The 19,393-nt window shown below is 46.0% G+C and overlaps 1 protein-coding gene across 3 annotated transcripts in view; it reads left to right on the plus strand.

The window, feature by feature from the left end:
- ABCC1 (ATP binding cassette subfamily C member 1 (ABCC1 blood group)) overlaps positions 1-19,393 on the plus strand; it is a 1,390,768-nt gene that overhangs the window by 143,159 nt on the left and 1,228,216 nt on the right. For all 3 annotated transcript variants that reach the window (XM_085632083.1, XM_085632084.1, XM_085632085.1), the window contains exons 2-3: positions 2,082-2,258; positions 6,750-6,872. In XM_085632083.1, the coding sequence (XP_085488209.1) occupies positions 2,082-2,258; positions 6,750-6,872 (300 nt within the window). The remainder of the gene's footprint in view (positions 1-2,081; positions 2,259-6,749; positions 6,873-19,393) is intronic.

A 19,393-nucleotide genomic window follows, 5' to 3' on the forward strand; every position in this document is an offset into this window, starting at 1 on the left:
ACTGTTAAACACCGACCCAGGTGCCAGAGTGCGGACAGGCAGTGTGGTGTGTGCACGATTCAGATAATATCTGGCACGCAACAGGTTTGTCTCCTGTCTCCCTTACCGTTTGCCTTGGACCCCGTGGTGGCGCTGCTGTCGTGTGCTGTCCCTTGGGTATCCCGGTGTGGCAAGCCACATGTGTGGGATCTTTGTATGCCGACCACAACATAGGCTGAGTGTTAAAGGAATTGAGAGTGTAGACTCAATTTTGGAGAGATATCACTTTGTCAATGATGGGTATAGTGTGAGTTGTTAAGGTGGTGGTGCTCCTCCGGTGTTTATACACCCTGCAGGGTACGTTGTACGAGATTCCACGTAGGTGTTTTGCTGAGTTAGTCTGATCATGGAGCTGCTATGGGCCAATAAAAGGAAATGTATGCGATTTACCTATGCTTAAGCAGACTTGGTAGAGAGTGAGCTCCCCAATATAGAACTCTACTGTCTTGCAACTCGCATGCAGTCCACTGGCTCAATGTGGGGGTCAACTGGGAAAATAATCTTCTGAGGGGCTCCCATGGGAACCTAGCACTCCCTGAGTTACTTATGTGTGGCGCACGAGTCCTGGCAGAGATGCCATTCCTGATATGTCACATATGCTGGGTGTGGGAGCGAGCGGTCACAAGAGTAATATGCTGCATGCCATATGCGCTAGTTATGCCGCTCTGGGCTCTGAAGCGGTTTTCGAGAATAGCAGAAGTGATGTTTATACGGAAGTGGAAGGACAGAGGCTGTGAGCTCCTGGGAAATCTCGATCAGGGCGGCCAATTCATTATGCGGTAAGACGGTTTATAATCATTTACGTTGGATGTGGGGGCAGTATCTGCAATACACTAAGATATTGGCAACTGCGTGAGGGAAATGGACTTCTTTTCCGAAGGAGCCAGTATCCTCACAAACACTAACCCTACTATGTGCGATATCAGGAGCTTGCAGACTGATTTCACACTTCAACTGTGCACTGAAAGGAAAAAATGCCAAGAATAATACCCAAGGAGCATGAGAAATGGGAGGGAGCTCTCTGTGATGCCCTGTCCACCAGGGACTGGGAGAAGGTACATGCGGGAGCACGCACTGTAAGCTCTAACGCACGCTTTAAGTTAATACAATTATACACACGATGCATATCTCTCGGCCCAGACCCAACACCGTATGTACACCATCCGGTCCTTCCAATGTGTTAAATTTGGGGCTCCTGCTGCAAACTTTATGAATGTGATGTGGCAGTGCTTCTCCATAAAGCCCTTTTGGAATGAAGTATTAAGAAATCTAAATAGGGCGACTGGTTGGGGGGTGCCGCACACTCCACAATACTTGTTGTGGCTGATATTGGCTCCAGCGACAAACTTAGTTGCAGGTTCATATTGCTGGTCTTGCTGCTTGCAAAGAGGTGTATTGCTATTAGATGGATAGATGTGTAGCCACCCAGCTACTCTGACTGGCTCCGATATATGTCAGAATGGTCAGTGGTGGAAGAAATCGGGATGAAGCATGTGAGGAGAGCTAAACGGCTGGGGGATGACTTGGCTGCATGGAGGCTGTCTGAATTTTGTGATAGAGTAAGGTGCGGAACCAGGGGAATATGGGAAGGTGAGAGATGCAGGACCGTTATGTGACCTAAGGTATAATGAAGAAGAGGAGCAGTTATTCTGATAGCCAGACTACCCAACGGAATAGACCGGGGAATGGTAGAAATGGCTATAGAGGCTGCTGGCACGGAGGCTAGTAACTGTACCAATTGCTTCCATGAAAAAAAATTCACATAGTAGTCATGTATTTACTTTAGAGTATGGGCAGCATTGGGGCGGGGGGGGGGTGGTGGATGGGTGGTGTTGGGAGGCAGGGGCATTGGGGAAAAATGTTCCTATGCCAAATGCTGCTAGAAATATTATTCTGTATAGGTGCTGTCACATTGGAGTTCTGATGCAGTGTACAGATCCTATGAAGATCGATAAAGAATATTAATAAATGTGGTGTTCTAACTGTCATGAATTATTTTGAAACCTATTGTGTTAACATTCAAGTTTTTTTCATTTCTACAGGACAGTAATTTAACCTGGTATACCGAAAATCCGGATTTCACCAAGTGCTTTCAGAATACTACTCTTGTGTGGATTCCATGTGTCTACCTCTGGGTTTGTTTCCCAGTCTATGCCATTTACCTCTGCTATCATGACCAAGGTTACATTAGAATGTCTCCACTAAACCGAGCCAAAACAGTAAGTGATTAACTTTTATTTTGTTGTATATACATTTAGGGCTGCTATATCTTTTATTGTATACTTAGTCTTACCAACTAGAAACACACCAAAGACTAATTTAATTACAGTATGCCTCAATATACTTTAAGATGAACCTTTTGCTAATTTGTCAGTAAAGTTTGCAAAAGTTGCAAGAAATATGGGTGTTATTATTTCAGCACTCAGAGGCGATGCAAGCCCCTTTTTGGAGTCAAACATATTTGTAGCACCAGGCAATGCATAGGGCTAATTAGTACCCAAGATGGGTGGTAGATCCAAATAATGTGTTTATGGAAACCCACTAAGACTGAATCTGTAAGGGGTAATTATTACAAAGAAAGAACCTACCTTAAGATCTTCCTGACAAGGATTGGTTTTACTGTAGTTCCAGAGACTTCTCTTTACTTTTAACTTGGTATCTATTGAGAACCTTGACGAGTCTATAGTGAATCTGTGCAATATCAGTCCCCTTGTCGCAGTAGAAGAATGAAAGATTTTAAACATCATTTGGTCCTGAGGAAGGTGGTGGTAAAGAGATTCTAAACCACCAAAACATGCACTGACCTGTTTCTGCTGTTTAGTCCGCAAACTATGACCAAATGTGACAAAGGTGACTTGTATAGAACTTCCTGAACGGGGGGGGGGATCCTGTGGGCAATCCCCATTTTCTGGGAACATTTGACTTTTGATGGAAGGCATGAAGTGCTACTGACTGGGATGGATGTGAGGATAGAGTGTAGCGCTTTTGTGGGGAAAAACGAAACCAAACATTTGAACAATGTAAAAGGGAACATATATTTGTACAATGAATTGCTAATCTGTATTAATATTTTTGTAATGGTAATATATAAAAATATAACATTTTATTTGTGTAACTTGGACGTCTGACAGCATGGTTGAGCGAAAGCTTAATATAGGTAGTATATGGTGCCAGAACTCCAACTGGTTGCAGGCAATGCAAATGTTTTATTTTGATATGAGCATGTTTACTTCTTGACGTTTTGGTGTTCACCGTACGGTGTTAGTGGGAGAAAAGCTGATGGGCTAAAGAAAGGCATTTTGCTGCATTGGTGTCTAAGACAGTAGGTGTACTTGGCATAACAGTTCTCCTAGAGGCCCATAAATCTGTTCCCAGGGTTACTGCACAGTAGTACATGGCTGAATTGTGTGTAAAGTTAATTAGGCCTTGGCAAGTGTTTCCCATTGCATTCTACTTCCTTATTATTTTTTAAGTAAAAGGTATTCAAAAATAAACCATGCATTGTATAAAAATTGAAAACATTTATTTCAGTGTACAGTTTTGAGATGCCATAAGATAGGTTTGCTTTTCCTTCAGTATTTTAACATTTTATTTTACTTTTTTTGAGCTACTTTACCTATGGGCATTGGCAAAGCCAACAACTCGGCACACTTATTGGAAAGTCAAGAACTGTTGGTTTTGCCAGTGCTTGTTTATCACACTACCTCTATTGCCATACCTATACCCCTAGAAATCACCAGTTTTTCCATCAGTACCATGAACAATAACTTCAGTATTTTCTCCAACCAATCCCAACTCCAATAACAGTACAACGACCAACACTACAATTAATGCCAAAAAAGCACTTCAAAACCCCATCAGGGGTAGGAAGCGCTCTATAAATACAAACCTCTTTCCCCTCTTCTATCCCACCACCACCTACCCTTCTCTATCCAAATAACTGAATAACATATCCACCAGTCAAATTACTTCATATTTCACTTTACTAATTTTCAACCCTAATGCTTTATGGGTTCCAGAAAAGCGCTTCAACACCCATCAGGGGTAACAGGTGCTATATAAATGCAAACCTTTTCCCCCCCCTTCTATCCCTCCGCTATCCTTCTCACTCCAAATAACTGACTAATATCCACCACTTAAAAAATTGCTTGCATGTTTCACTCTACTAATTCAACACTAATCCTCTATGGGTCCCAGAGTAGCGTGCTACTCGCCGAAAAAAGTGCTTCGACTCCTTGTCAGGGGTAGTAAACGCTATACAAATGCAATTACAATACAATGCCAATATCACCAATAGCAAAACCACCACTAGCACACCAACCACCAATGCAACGCACCTTACCCTCTCTCCTCCCACCACCACCACTACTAGCAAATACTGGCAGGCAGCATCAGCATATCTGTCCTTAATGTACTTCTGGTACTTATGCCTGGAAGCATCATTTCTGCATGGGTTTGTTTGCATGTTTAGCCACTGTAAATCCAGACATGTTGGCTTTGCTGGTGCTTGATAATCTTGTAAAGAGATCGTGGACTACTGCATTGAGAGATTAGAACAAGAAGGGGTTGTATATACTAGCATAAATAATGGTATTACAGTTACATCTAAAGTACATCATTGTCCCTAATCAAGGGACCATTAAACAAATTATGTGCAATACAATTGAGGTTAGCTGTGGTCATGACACAGATGCAACTCTGTATTCGTACAGTCCTCAATTACCCCTTCTTTAAACTGCGTAATCCTGTACCTGCAACATACATGCAATTATATCACTTTTTTTTTTTTTTTTTTTTTTTTGAAAACCTTTATTAACCATAGTTGCATCAATTGGCAATGTACAATTCTGCGCCAGAGCATCAGGTCGGCAATGTTCGAACACATATAGTCAAATGATTAAGCACAGCCGTTTAGCCGACAACCCGGAGGTCCGGCGGCGGAGTTCAGGTGGACATAGAGGATTCAGGTGTGTACATTGCGTATAAGCGAGTCGATGGTGCTTTTCTGGGATGTGTCGCGTCGTTGCTCAGCTAAAGCGCATTGTCCGCGTGTGAGGGGGGCGCTGTGTATCAGCTCGCTGCGCAGCATTGTCAGCTAGCCCCTAGGCTCACAGGAGGATGTGTGCTGGGTTGTCCGTCATGTGCCCAGATTTGTGGGCATCGGAGTCCCGGTGGCCCGCGTGTAGCGTGGGTTGGAGCGCGACAAGGAGGTTGTAGCATAGCTCGCAAGGATGCGCGTGGCGACCGTTGCTGTGATGGAACACGTGCTCTGCTAGGGAGCGTAGCCAGTCGCCGAGCTGTTCCCCGGGTGTGCAACATAACTTTAGGGACCAAGGCCATGGTCGAGAACTCGGGTGGGGGCTAGAATAAGAGGGGTGAGGGGAGGGGGGATAGTGGAGATCCGCTTGCAGCAATGTGTGAGGAGATAGGGGCTGTCCAGCAGGACGAAACCGGGCCGCCCGGGGAGCGCGTATGTAATTATATCACATGATGTGTTTCTAATTGAACAGTACGTCTTTTGTTGGATTATATGTTCCTTATGCAATAAATGTCAGGACAAACTATCTGACAATCTGTTTTTTTTCCTGATAAGGTATTAAGTAGTCTGTGCTACTTTTCTTCATCAGTGACCTTTCTACATTGCTAATCTGCTTTCTAGCTGAGCTTTTATTACGTACTTTGCCAAAGGACTACTGTTAAGTTATGTTAAAGGTTACTTGTAGAGCGCACAGCTACTCAAGAAGTGTCCCGGCGCTAAAGAACCTCAGGGCTGAACTGCTGTGGTCACTAAAGGGGGGGAAAGCCTTATGGTTGTTTCTGGAACAGCCAAGTTTTCAGCAGCTTCCTGAAGGTAAGTAAGTCCGGCACCTGTCTAAGTGTCACTGGGAGAATGTTCCTGTCTCGGGCATACAGACCTTGGAAGGAGCGGCCACCACAACGTTTGCGACTAAACTTAGGAACAACTGCCTGATGCCGAAAAGATGACCTCCGGGTTCTGCTGGGGACTTGGTGTGAGATACTCATTCTGAGATAGTGAGCGCCCGTACCTTGTAAAGCCTTAAAAGCCAATAAAAACGGCTGTAAATCGGCTTCTTTTGCGGTCAGGAAGCCAATGCAAAGCCTTCCGGTGAGGAGAAATTCGAACTCTTGGTCGAAGCATGTGTGTTCAGGTTAGACCTGCAAGTCCGGCAAATACCTCTAACTAATTTACTTCTACTCCCTCCCACATCTATGGATCTACAATGTTTCAGATTTATTGCACAAAGCTTATGACTATATCCGATGACCAGGATAATCACGTTACTTGTTAATAGTGGTCACTGAGGTGTAATGCAGAACCCAATCTTCTGAATGCAGCTTTGGATGTCCACTGTGCTTCCATTATTGAAGATGGAACCAAAGGTAAGACCGTGAGGCAGCTGAAATGATCTTCTGGATCTCCTCCCAGAACAAGTTTCAGAGTGGTAGTACCTGGGGGGGGGGGGATGGGTAATTGGCTGTTGGAACATGAAATGTTAGGTGTAGTGGTACTGAACAGGAGTGTACAGATTTGAAGAAACATTTTTATGTTCACATTTGCAAATAAGTGCTAAGGGGTTGTTTGAAGAACGTTTCACTAACATTTGCTGCTTCTGGTAAAAAAATTAAATTACATTTGAATGTTAGTCTTTCTGCATGCTTACTTTTGTGACATTACCTTTGTTTTCTAGGCCTTGGGATTCATATTATGGATAGTCTGCTGGGCAGACCTTTTCTATTCTTTCTACGAAAGAAGTCAAAGTGTTTTCAGAGCACCAGTGTATGTTAGCCCTACAGTGCTGGGCATAACGATGGTAAGTGTGGTCTGAATTTTCCTTTTTGGTATTTTACTTGATATATCTAAAGTCTTAATTGTTTACTTGAAAGCCTATTGCTTATAACAGTTTTCAAATGTATACCTTCATTTTGAAATTGCTATTCAAAGTACTCCTTGCCATTCCACCCAATACCAGGAGAAACACTTCTAGTCACTTTTTGACAGTGAAATCACCTCCTGTTACCGTTATTTGCTTCGCAGTACTGGTTTTCTTTCTTTGACTTCAGCAGTTAGGTTTGAGTAATGGTCCTATTACTATTGTCTAAAACAAGCTTAACTAGCTATGTACCAAGACATCCGAGTGGCGTCTTTAATTTTACCCAAAGCAAAAGAACAGATGATGGACGGCATGCTAAACAAATCAAGTATTCACTCCCAGTAACAGATCTGGGTTTAACCCATTGGTTTTTTGCTCACCACACCACCCCTGTTTGGACCCAGCCTTAATCAAATACGTCTTGACCCTGCTCTTCGGCTCTTAAAATCATCCAGCATGATCACCAGGGTTTCCATGAAAATAATAGAGGGGCAAGTAGAATAAGGAACAGTTATCCAGTATTGGGGTATCTTTCATAGATTCACATGCTTGAATCATTCCCCGTCGCCGAGGCGGGAGTCTCGGTAGATAAAAAAAGTAGTGCCAAAAAATAATTAGTAGTAGGCCCAAAGAAAAAAGGCCCTAAGGCCTATATCTTAGAAGCCTATCTACTTCGTTATGTAAAATAACCCAAGAATTGGTAACAACCAATCAGACATCAGCACCCTTCTAGAACCCTCTCAGCAGAGCCAGCTCTCCTCAGATTTTCACCGCACGTCGTGTGGAAGGGAGTCTCCCTGAGTGCCTACTCAGTTTCTTCTTTTCTTCAGTATGTCTGACGACAAAGCTTTGTTTAGACCCTGCAGGACCTGTGATAAGAAGAGGGTCCATGTAGACGACCAGCATGAAGAGTGTATTTACTGTCTTCATCCTAAGCATGTTGCTAAGGACTGTAGAATTTGCCGGACTTTCCCTCCTAAGACCTTAAGGGACAGAGAGGCAAGAGTATTGTTATGGTTGAAATCTTCCTCGGCTGAGGAGGATGACAGGGCCTCTACATCTAGCAAGAGAGCTAGATCAATTGATAGTTCTTCCAGTGAAGGGAGAAAACATCATAAGGCCTCTCATGTAACTTCTGACCATTCACAGAAGTCACAAGACTCTGACAGATCTAAGAAGTCTTCAACTACTAAAACCGTGAGTAAATCTCAGGTTAAGACTTTGTCAGTGGGATCATCTTATACTATCTCTGTGACTTCTGCTGCTCCTCTGTCGACGGCTACAGTCTCCACTACTTCGATATCGTCACCTATCATGTCTCCTAGGACGTCTAAGACTCCGTTGACAATTGCGTCGACGTCGAGCTTGAAGGAAGTTCTGTCAACTGCATCGTCGATGAGAACATCGACGGCGAAGACCCCGTCGACGACGGCGAAGACCCCGTCGACGACGGCGAAGACCCCGTCGACGACGGCGAAGACCCCGTCGACGACGGCGAAGACCCCGTCGACGAGAGGTTTCCTTAAAATGATTCCACCAACTACTCATGTTACGCCTATTGCGTACACACATATTCAGATAAAAACTTTTCATAAACAGGATTACAGTAATATTTCTCCTTTGCTGCCTTTGCATATCTTGGACTCATATGCTGAAGGGGATGATTTTGAAGAGGAGGATGATGAGGGTCCTTTCGGAATAGCTAGGCACCCCTTGGAGTTGCATATAAAGTGTCAAGAGGTGGATGAGGAAGAAGACTATCATGAGCATGCTTACCAGGAAGGCCTTGCTACACCAGTGTTCAGGCATCCCTCAAAGGATTGGGATCGTAGAGAAACGAGTCATCTCCCGCCTACACTGATTCAAGATCTTCAGGCTATGCTGGCGGATTACCGCCAACGCTTTCCACCACAACAACCTCTTCCTAATTTACAACCAACGGAAGAGTCCCATACGGACATTCCAAATTCGCCGCTTCACCCTGCTGGTTCGGGGACACATTCGCACCATGATACCATTTCCTCTGAGGAAGATATCGAAGAAGGTGAAGTACCGGATAAGGACACCACTCTGGATCCTTGGGATGATTACATCATTCCCATGCCTTCTCCACCTATTCCGCAGCCATCGGATTCTCCTCCAGAGGATATAGGTGGCTTTCACAATTTAATGCAACGTGCAGCAGCCAGGTTTCAACTACCTGTCACTGTGGAGCATACGGATTGTTTCCTCCATGATTTTAAAGAGGAGCAAAGGAAGATTACCAGAACAATTCCCATCATCGATTTTTATTTGGAATGAGGGGTTAAAAATTATGAAGACACCTGCTTCCGTACCTGCGGTCCTCCCTCGTATTGATAAGAAATATCGTGCTCCTCCAGAAACGCCCTCTTGTCTAATCGGACATCCCCGACCAGATTCCGTTATATCACAGGCTGCTCAACAAAAGTCCAAAAATCCGGCTATGCCGATATCCACGCCGCCGGATAGGGAAGGGCGAAGATTGGATCTGATCGGCAAGAAGTTCTCTACTATGGCGGCAACTTCTATCAAAGCTGCAAACTCCTTGGCCATACTTGGTCGCTATGACCGCCAGATGTGGTCAGAATTCTCTGAATTTATAGACCTCATTCCTGAAGATCGTCAACAAGAGGCAAGGAAGATACTTCAAGAGGGAGAACGAGCCGCATCAGAGATCATAGACTCTGCTCTGGATATTGCAAATACCAACTTTAGGCAACTGGCAGGAGCTGCAGTCCTTAGGCGTCTAGGATGGCTTAAGGCAACGTCTTTTAGGCCAGAGGTTCAAGCCAAAATCATTGATATGGCCTATGATGGAGAATCCTTGTTTGGGAAGCATATAGACGAGGCCCTCCTAGCGATCAAGACTGATACGGATACAGCTAAGTCTCTAGCTGCTCTCCAATACAAACTGGGATCTTTCCGTGGTGCAAGAGGTCGAGGCTTTGTATCAAGGGGAAATTATCAAAGTCAGCAAAACAGACAATATCAGTCTCAATATAGACAGCCTTATGGACGATCATCATACAGGCAATCTACCTCGAATAGTTTCTCTCGTCAGGGAGGAAGAAGGCGATCGAACAATCAGGGTCGCGACGCCAACAAGAAGCAATGATTTACGCTGGACGCCAGTCATCCCTCCTTCCCTCCCAGTGGGAGCAAAGATAATAACTTTTGCACACAATTGGGAGGAGATCACCTCGGATCGTTGGGTCATCGACCTAGTCAGACACGGTCACACCCTGGAGTTCTTAAAACAACCTCCTACTGCCCCGCCCAGGGGTCCCCCCTCCCCCTCGTCTTCACTTATTGTTCAAAGAAGCTTTAATAATGCTCCGCAAGAACGCAATAGAGAAGGTTCCTTCGCCCCAGAAGGGAACCGGGTTCTATTCCCTGACTTTTTCTTTGAGTAAAAATCGAGGAGTGGCGCCCGATTCTGGATCTCCGCAAGCTCAACAAATTTCTAAAGAAGCAGAGTTTTCGGATGGTTACACTGGCCGAAGTTTTGAGCTGCCTGAACAAAGGAGATTTTATGGCTTCTCTGGACCTGGAGGACGCGTACTTCCACATTCCTATCCTTCCCAAGCATCGCAAGTACCTGCGATTTTTAGTGGCTGGCGTCCACTATCAGTTCAAAGTCCTTCCGTTTGGGCTGAAATCTGCTCCAAGAATTTTTACAAAGTGTCTTGCACCAGTAGCAGCGACTCTAAGATCACAAGGAATACAAGTATTCCCGTACCTGGACGACTGGCTGCTCAAAGGCCCTTCGAAGCAGACTACCGTAGAGGCAGTTTCAGCATGCCTAAGTCTATTCTCAAACTTGGGCCTCACTCTCAACCAAAGCAAATCTCAACTGCTCCCTCGTCAAAGGATTCAGTTTCTGGGAGCAATGCTGGACACCAAACAATGCAAGGCATTCTTGTCAGAGGAACGTCCGCTTCGTTTACAAAAGCTAGCACTTTCAATCGCAAGAAGGTCAGTTTCTGTCCGGAGGTTTGCGTCTCTTCTGGGGATGTGTTCATCAACTATAAATCTTGTACCTTTAGCACGGCTCCGAATGAGACCTCTGCAGGAACAGTTACATCTACAATGGAAACAGGCCGTGGGGTCGTTCAACGACTCCATCATGATAACACCTCACATGATGGTCTCTCTGCATTGGTGGTCACAGATGGCAAACCTGGCGCCGGGCCTCTCTTTTCTAACATCTCCTCCAGAATTCGTGGTAACAGACACCTCCATGGAGGGGTGGGGAGGACATCTCCAAGATTTACAAATTCAGGGACGATGGTCCCAGGAATACCACCAACAGCATATCAACAGACTGGAGCTTCGCGCCATTTTTCTCACTTTGCAGGCGTTCCTCCCGAGGATTGCAGGGGCCTCAGTGCTTGTCCGGACGGACAACACGACCAGCATCTATTACGTCAACAAACAGGGAGGAACGAGGTCACTGTCCCTTTCGCAGGAAGCTCAGGAACTATGGGAATGGCTTACAACACACAAGATAACCTTACGAGCGGAGCACGTCAGGGGCCTTCACAACACGTTGGCCGACGAGCTAAGCAGATCTCTGGCAGGCTGTCACGAATGGGAGATAGAGCAGAAGCAACTAGACGAAATTTTTCAATCATGGGGCAAGCCGGCACTGGATTTGTTTGCTACAAAGGAAAACAAGAAATGCCAATATTACGCAAGCAGATTCCCTCAACAGGGATCAAGAGGAAATGCCCTGTCCATGAGATGGTCAGGGCTTTGTGCGTACGCTTTTCCCCCGATACCACTAATTGCGAAAGTGATCCGCAAAGTGAAGATGGAACATTGCCGCCTCATCCTGATTGCACCCCGTTGGCCAAGGCAATATTGGTTCCAGGAGCTGCTTCTTCTAGCTCACAGCTCCATCCGTCTAATACCAACAATGACAATGTTGACAAGGGAAAGGGGTCAAATACTCCATCCAGATCCACAGTCGCTGCACTTGCACGCATGGCTCCTGATTTCCTAGAATACAAAGATCTAACTATTTCACAGGAATGCCGTGAGATTCTATCTAAATCACGCGCGCAAAGTACTTTAAAAACGTATCGTTTGAAGTGGAAACGATTTTGTCATTGGTGCGAGGGGAAGGATGTCCATCCTTTACAAGCTCCAGTAGAGCAAATCCTTCCTTATTTGTTATCCCTAGCCAAATCTGGGCTTGCATTCTCATCAATTAAAGTTCATCTTGCGGCTCTATCAAGATTCAGGAAGAGTACTTCTAAGCCTTCGCTCTGTTCCTCTTCATTAATAAAACAATTTATGAAGGGGCTATTCCGTGTTTATCCACCAATTCGTGCACCTCCTCCAGAGTGGGAGTTGAACACAGTTCTAGCTCAATTGATGAAAAGACCGTTTGAGCCTATCCACAAGGCTGAGCTAAAATTTTTAACATGGAAGGTGGCTATTCTTTTGGCTCTTACATCGGCTCGAAGAGTCAGTGAGATTCAAGCGTTCACCATCTCAGAGCCCTTTTTGCAGTTCTCTAAAGACTGTTACTCTCAGGACAAATCCACGATTCATCCCTAAAGTTCCGACTCAGTTCCACTTAAATGAGCCAGTAAAACTAAAAGTTTTCTTCCCAAATCCAGCCACTCCAGCTGAGCGAGCGTTGCATTCACTGGATGTAAAACGCTGTCTGAAATTTTACTTGCAAAGGACTAAGGACATCAGGCGGTCCAATCAATTGCTCATAGCTTATGGTCAAGCTACACTTGGGTCCGCTGTGACTAAAGCGACTATAGCCAGATGGTTGGCTTCTACAATTCATTTTTGTCATGATAAAGCCAATAAACCGTTACAAAGAAAGGTCAAGGCGCATTCTACTAGAACTATGGCAGCATCTACTGCATTGTTCGCAGGAGTATCCTTGGAAAATATTTGTCGTGCTGCAACGTGGAGGAATGTTCACACATTCACAAATCTACTCTGCAGGAAGATACAGCGGTAGGACAGGCCGTCCTTCGACATCTTTTAAACTAAGGTCAGATATTGGTTTTTCAATTTACTGTTTATAATTGCTATATTTTAAGCTACATTGTGTTTTCTTTGCGTAAGATACATGTTTGGATTTTAGGAGAGGACATCTTATGCCTTCTACTTATCAAATTGCGGGCGTAATTGGGAGTGTATCAGCAATAGTCTCCCACCATCCGCAAACGACTGTATGCTTTGCATACTGCTTGCTACTCTGATTCAGGCATGTGAATCTATGAAAGATACCCCAATACTGGATAAGAAAACAAGTTACTTACCTGTAACTACAGTTATCCAGTATTGGTATCTTTCATAGATTCACATGCACCCACCCTCCTCCCCGCAGAGTCAGTTCTCTATGTTTGGGATATAAGCTTCCCACTCGTGCTAGGAAAATCTGAGGAGAGCTGGCTCTGCTGAGAGGGTTCTAGAAGGGTGCTGATGTCTGATTGGTTGTTACCAATTCTTGGGTTATTTTACATAACGAAGTAGATAGGCTTCTAAGATATAGGTCTTAGGGCCTTTTTTCTTTGGGCCTACTACTACTAATTATTTTTTGGCACTACTTTTTTATCTACCGAGACTCCCGCCTCGGCGACGGGGAATGATTCAGGCATGTGAATCTATGAAAGATACCAATACTGGATAACTGTAGTTACAGATAAGTAACTTGTTTTCTCAAACTGTTGTAAAATGCTAACAATATTGTGATATCTCCCAAGTGCTTCCTCCCCTGCTCCCGTCCCCCGCTCTTCATGTACAATGGAACATTCGGTTCCCTAATTCAATCAGTGGGTAACCACGATTCCGATCTATGCTCTCCCAGCTGTGGCGTCTGTCAAACTTGTGCCTTCACTATGTTTTTTTATTTTAATTTTATAGTTTTATATAGCTCGAACTAGACCTCTGACATTGGGTATCAAAGCGTTTTACATGAGCACCAGTTTCGTTACAGATTAACACATTCTTTTTTGTTAGGCACGGGAAGATTAAGTGATTTGCCCTGAATGACAGGATGTTGAGCGTCTTTGCCGAGACTCAAACCCAGGTCCCCAGGTCAGAGGCCGACTGCTCTAGCCATAAGGCTACATCCTCTCCCCTTGGCGTTGGGCACCTTGTGGTGATTTGATCTTGCCTTCTAACACTGGCAACGATGATGGGATGCTGATGGGTGACACTCCATTACGCTGATGCAGTCATTGTGCTACATCCGATTGGAGGCCCCATTTCTCAGCTTTTACGTCTACAGCTGGGTTGCGGAACATTGGTATAAGGATATCGGGAGTTAAAAATGAACTATCCTTGTGAGTCTGTCTGTCTCTTCCCACACAGTCACATAACGTTAAAGGAAAGTAACACTCTCTCCTGTTGAGTCTAGCCCAGGGGTCTCCAACCTTTTCTACAATAAGAGCAACATATGTTCAATGGAAATCATCCCGAGCTTCTAATATTAGTGATGTAACAGTGACCACCCCATCCAAGATTGTTAGCAGTGATCACATCAGTGCATGAGGCAGTGTTTCCAGAACTAATGTAAAACAAGTGTTTGCAATTCAATAAGTCTTGCATATGCAAGAGTTTAAGCTAGTGGCATTGTAAATGACAATGCCTTGCATTAATTCGTTTAGAAAACGAACACCTAAATAAAAGGCTTTATTTACAATGCCAATAGCTTAAGCTTTCAACATCCGAGGGGTGAGATGGTGTTGGGCATGGCATGGGGGTTCCTGGAGTACAGAGTATTCGCCAATGCCAGCCGCACGCCTTTATGTGCAAAATGCGCTCCTCCCGGCGTGTGTCCGATGTTGGGCTAGTAGTCTGTTTAAAATTTTTTTTTTTTTATTTAAATGTTGGCGGCTGTAGATCAAGCGGACCACAGTGGCAAAGTGAATAAAGAAAGGAACGCGGCCACTCTAGTTAAAGCAGACCTTGCTGCCAAAAATTTAAATATCGATTAAAAGTTGCAAGCTAGTTTGGTAAATGACGCATCACCATTACTACCCAAGCTGAATTTGTAAATATGGCGTGTCCGCCATTACGAAAAAAAGATAAAAACAGGTGCCGTGCTGCATTAGAGGAAAGCATGTCGTGGGTGGAACAGGGGAAATTATTCAAGAAAATAGTGCTCAGACTAAAAAGAAAAATACTGAGTAACACAAGTAAAAAGGCCAGTCCCCATGGGGGGTTACAAATGTAGACAAGGCAGTTCTATGGAATGACTACTAAGCCTTTCATGAACCAAAGGGCGAGAAAGCAAAAGACACACAATTGATGGACGGAATGCAGAACAAATCGATACATTCACCACCAGTCAAAAGATCTCGGTTAAATCCATCATTCTTTTTCTCACCATTCCACCCCAGTTTAGACCTGGCTATATGCAAATCAGTCTTGACCCTTTGCCTCATGGAAACAGTCCAGCCCGAACTGCCAAGCCAGGTCCTCCCTGGACCAGAAACAAGCATCCTAGGACCGGTTTCGGGGTTTCACCCCTCTTCAGCCAGGATAGCTTGATTCCAGTGGCACAGTGAGCCCAGTACCCACATCTGGGCATACCTGGCGCACTTAGGGCGAGAAAGCAAAAGAGACACAATTTAGGCCCAGATCTCTGTTCTGGGGTGAATGTATGACATTATTCTGCATTCTGTATATCAGTTGTTTTTGCATTTTTTACCCCGAGTGTGATGGGTATGCCCAGACGTGGGTCCCGTGCTCTCCATGCCACTGGAATCAAGCTATCCTGGCTGAGATGGGGTGAAACCCCGAAACCGGTCCTAGGATACTTGTAACACGCATGAAGAAAAAGGGAGGTAAATTCTTTGAAAGAGAAAAGGAGAGATGTTTAAAGAAAATGGCCAGACATTTGAAGAGTTATGTTACAGATGTGGAATGACAGGCCATTTGGCCAATTGTAGAGAATTTGTGAGGATGCCTAATGCCACCTACTTTGTGCCACCCAGCCCTGCCGTGCTCCCCCACCCACTTCTGCCTTCTCCGTCGTGGTTGCGTGTCCTGCCTAGCACAGTCGAGCACTCCAGACCCAGCGCTGTTCAGTGACATCTTGAAGTCAGTGCTGAGGGAGATGGGCAAGCTTCTCACAGGGGTGGGGCCTCCTACTCTCCTCAGAGCAAGTGGAGGTGGTGAAAGGGAGTTAGTTCTGCTGAGTTTAGGAGGGAGTGCTCTCCAGTCGGCCCTTAGGATTCTAGGCTGGCCAGTTGGCGTTGTAGGCAACCTTCCTCCACTGTGTTCTAGCTCTCTCTCTGAGAGCCTAGAGGTTTAGATTAATGGCATAGGGGATAAGTTTAAACGGGGATTGTGCTCCAAAATTTGAAGAGGCATGTGCCGGACATTGTCCTTGTCCAAGAGACGCATTTAATTGGAAATACCTGCGGCGCATTAAACAGATGGGGTTATCGCCTAGTCGCTCACTCGGGATTCACATCTAGCGCCCGTTGGGTGGGGATTCTCAAACGCCGAAGTTGTCCATATATGATCAATAGGATCTGGTCGGATGTCCAGGGCAGATATGTAGCGCTCTCCGGTACCTGGGAGGGACAAGCTCTCAACATAGTTTCCATATACATTCCCCCTGGGCTGCGGTGTCCCGTGCTGCGCGACCTTGGTTAACTCTTGCTTGATTTAGCCCTGGGGGGTGTTAGTGCTGGGGGGGGGGGGGGGGGGGGGGGGGACTTCAATCTAGCTTTAGATGGGGCTGGGAACCGCATACCGGGGGGGGGATCTCAGCTGGTGGAATTCTTGTCCTCTCTGGGCCTGGCTGACATATGGAGATGGCTTAACTCCACTACTGTGCAATTTACATTTTATTCAGGGGCCCACAATAGTCAATCACGCATCGACCATGTGCTCACTCACGCTCATGATCTACCAGTCTTTATGGAATCCAGATGCCTTTCGCAAGGGATCTCTGACCACTCCCCCCCCCCCCCCCCCCCCCCCTCCTCCCTGTCCTCACGACCCTTGCTCTTGACTTACGCAGGTGGCGTACCACCCTCACTGTCAATTCCTGGCCACTTAAGGTTCCCCATATTAAAGAGGCGTTGCTTAAGGAAGCTGATTTCTACTTCCATGAAAATGTAGGGTTTGTTACCTCAGCCTGTACCTTATGGGGTGCATTCGGTGCTGTCAATAAGGGTAGAGCCTTGTTCGGCCATAAGCACGAAGTTACTAGACGCATCACAGAACTTGAGGATGAAATTCTGGCTCGGGGGAAAAAGATATGGCACTTACCCCTGACCCTGAGATGCAGCGCTCTCTTACGATGGTCCGTCTTGACTATCCGCAGCTTCTGATGGAGTCGGCCAGGGCATGGGATGCCTCCACCCGGCATAGGATATGAGCATGGGAAACGGACGGGTAAACTCCTTGCCTGGTTGGAGAAAAAAAGAGCAATTGTCTAGATGGGTGCACTCGGTGAGAGGGGCTGATGATACTGTAATCGCGGATCTCCAACGGATCGCTGACACGTTTGCCCATTGCTCGTCGGTATATATGCCTTCGTCGACAGTCCAGCCATCTGCAGCTGCAGACCTTCTTTCGACCATTATGGTTGCACTTTCGGTCAGAGCTTGATCCGGATTCCCTGGAGGGCGCGTTCACTGAGGCTGAAATTCAGAAAGCTATTCAAGACGTCCGCTGGGGAAAGCCATGGGGCCCAACGGGATCCTGTTCGAATTCTTGAAGCAGATGGCTGCTAATCTCTCTCCCAATTTGCTTCAAATGTATACTGAGAGCTTTGAGGGGGGGGGGGGAGAGACTACCAGCTGTGATTAGGACAGCGTCCATCGTGGTCCTACTCAAACAAGGTAAACCATCTGACCATTGTCTGTCGTATTGACCGATCTCGCTCCTCACGGTTGAGGCGAAGATATTGGCGTAATTGTTGGCGCAACAGGCTTATCCCCTGCATTGCTGAACTGGTACGCCCTGATCAACCTGGGTTCATGCCAGGGAGAAATAGTTGCCTCAAATTACGACGGTTGAATCGGTCTTGGGCAGGCGTGACTCCATCAGAGAAGATGCTGCATTACTGTCTTTGGATGCATCAATGGCATTCGACACCATAGAGGGGGATTATCTATTTGCTGTGCTGGATAGGATGGGATTTGGTCAACCTTTACAAAGTGGATCCGATTGCTCTATGCCCGCCCAACCACACAGGTGGCCATCAACAAGCACATCTCTAGACAATTTGTGTTGGAGAGGGGTACCAGACAAGGGTGTCCTCTGTTCCCCTTACTATTTGCTGTAGTGCTAGAACTGCTTGCGGTCTGGATCATAGGGGAACCGTGGATTAGGGGTTTGGAGTGGACTGAGGACCATGAGGAGCGTATCTCCTTATATGCCGATGATATCCTCCTGTACATGGCCTCGCCTTCTCACTCTCTCCGACGTATTCTACATATCTTCCACATTTTCGGTGCCCACTCGGGATACGCTATCCACTGGACTAAGTCCCAATTGTTTGTGTTGTGGGGTGCACCGCCGTACAATCCTAGAGGGTATGACATACCGGTAGCAACTGAGTGTTTCAAGTATCTTGGTGTCCCCATAACGCCAAATCCGTCCTTGTTTCATGAACTGAATCTACTTGCCCCCCTCACACGTCTTCGATATAAGGTCAAGTATTGGCGGGCCTTCCCCCTTACTCTCTTGGGACGTGCAGCACCCTGTAAGATGTTTGCACTACCACGCTTCCTTTACGTGTTGCAGAGAACCCCCAATGTTATCCCGGACACCTATTTTGCCAGTATAGATAGCGTAGTGAGGGAGCTGTTGTGGGATGGTCGGGCCCCGTGTATTGCTATGAAAAAATTGACGATGGGGTGGTACGATTGGGGTATCACATTAACTGATATTAGGCTTTATTATCCGGCGTCCCAATTGGTGGCGATCAACAGGTGGGTGCATGGGGAGTATGACGATCCAAACTTCTGAACGGATCAGTGGCTTCTGGGCGGAGGAGGGCTACAGTAGGGCACTCTACACACACTCTCGCAAATTCAATCTCACGGTGGAGATCTGGCACGGGGTGAATAAGGAAAGGGGGCTGGCACAACACACTAACAAAAGCCACACCACTCTGGGAACCAGACCTGCTGAGACAGCTCAGCAGATGTCAGGGATTTGACAAGTGGGAGATGATCGGCATCTCGACGGTGGGCGACATGTGGGTGGGGGGGACACTTAGCAACGTTTTCAGACCTACAGTCCAAATACCAATTAGCCCAGACTGAGGTGTTCTGATACCTACAAATCAGTTGTGCGATTAGAGCATCCTTGCCTGAAGGCGCCCCACTGCCGGAGGCCTCTCCTCTGGGGGATTGATTAAATCTTGACCCCATGCCAAAAAAGGCCATATCCCTCACATAAAAAAATTATTAAATTTCCCCTGACCCTTTGCTGCGCCT

Source organism: Triturus cristatus, chromosome 10, assembly GCF_964204655.1.
Source record: "Triturus cristatus chromosome 10, aTriCri1.1, whole genome shotgun sequence".
In the NCBI taxonomy this organism is placed as follows: Eukaryota; Metazoa; Chordata; class Amphibia; order Caudata; family Salamandridae; genus Triturus; species Triturus cristatus.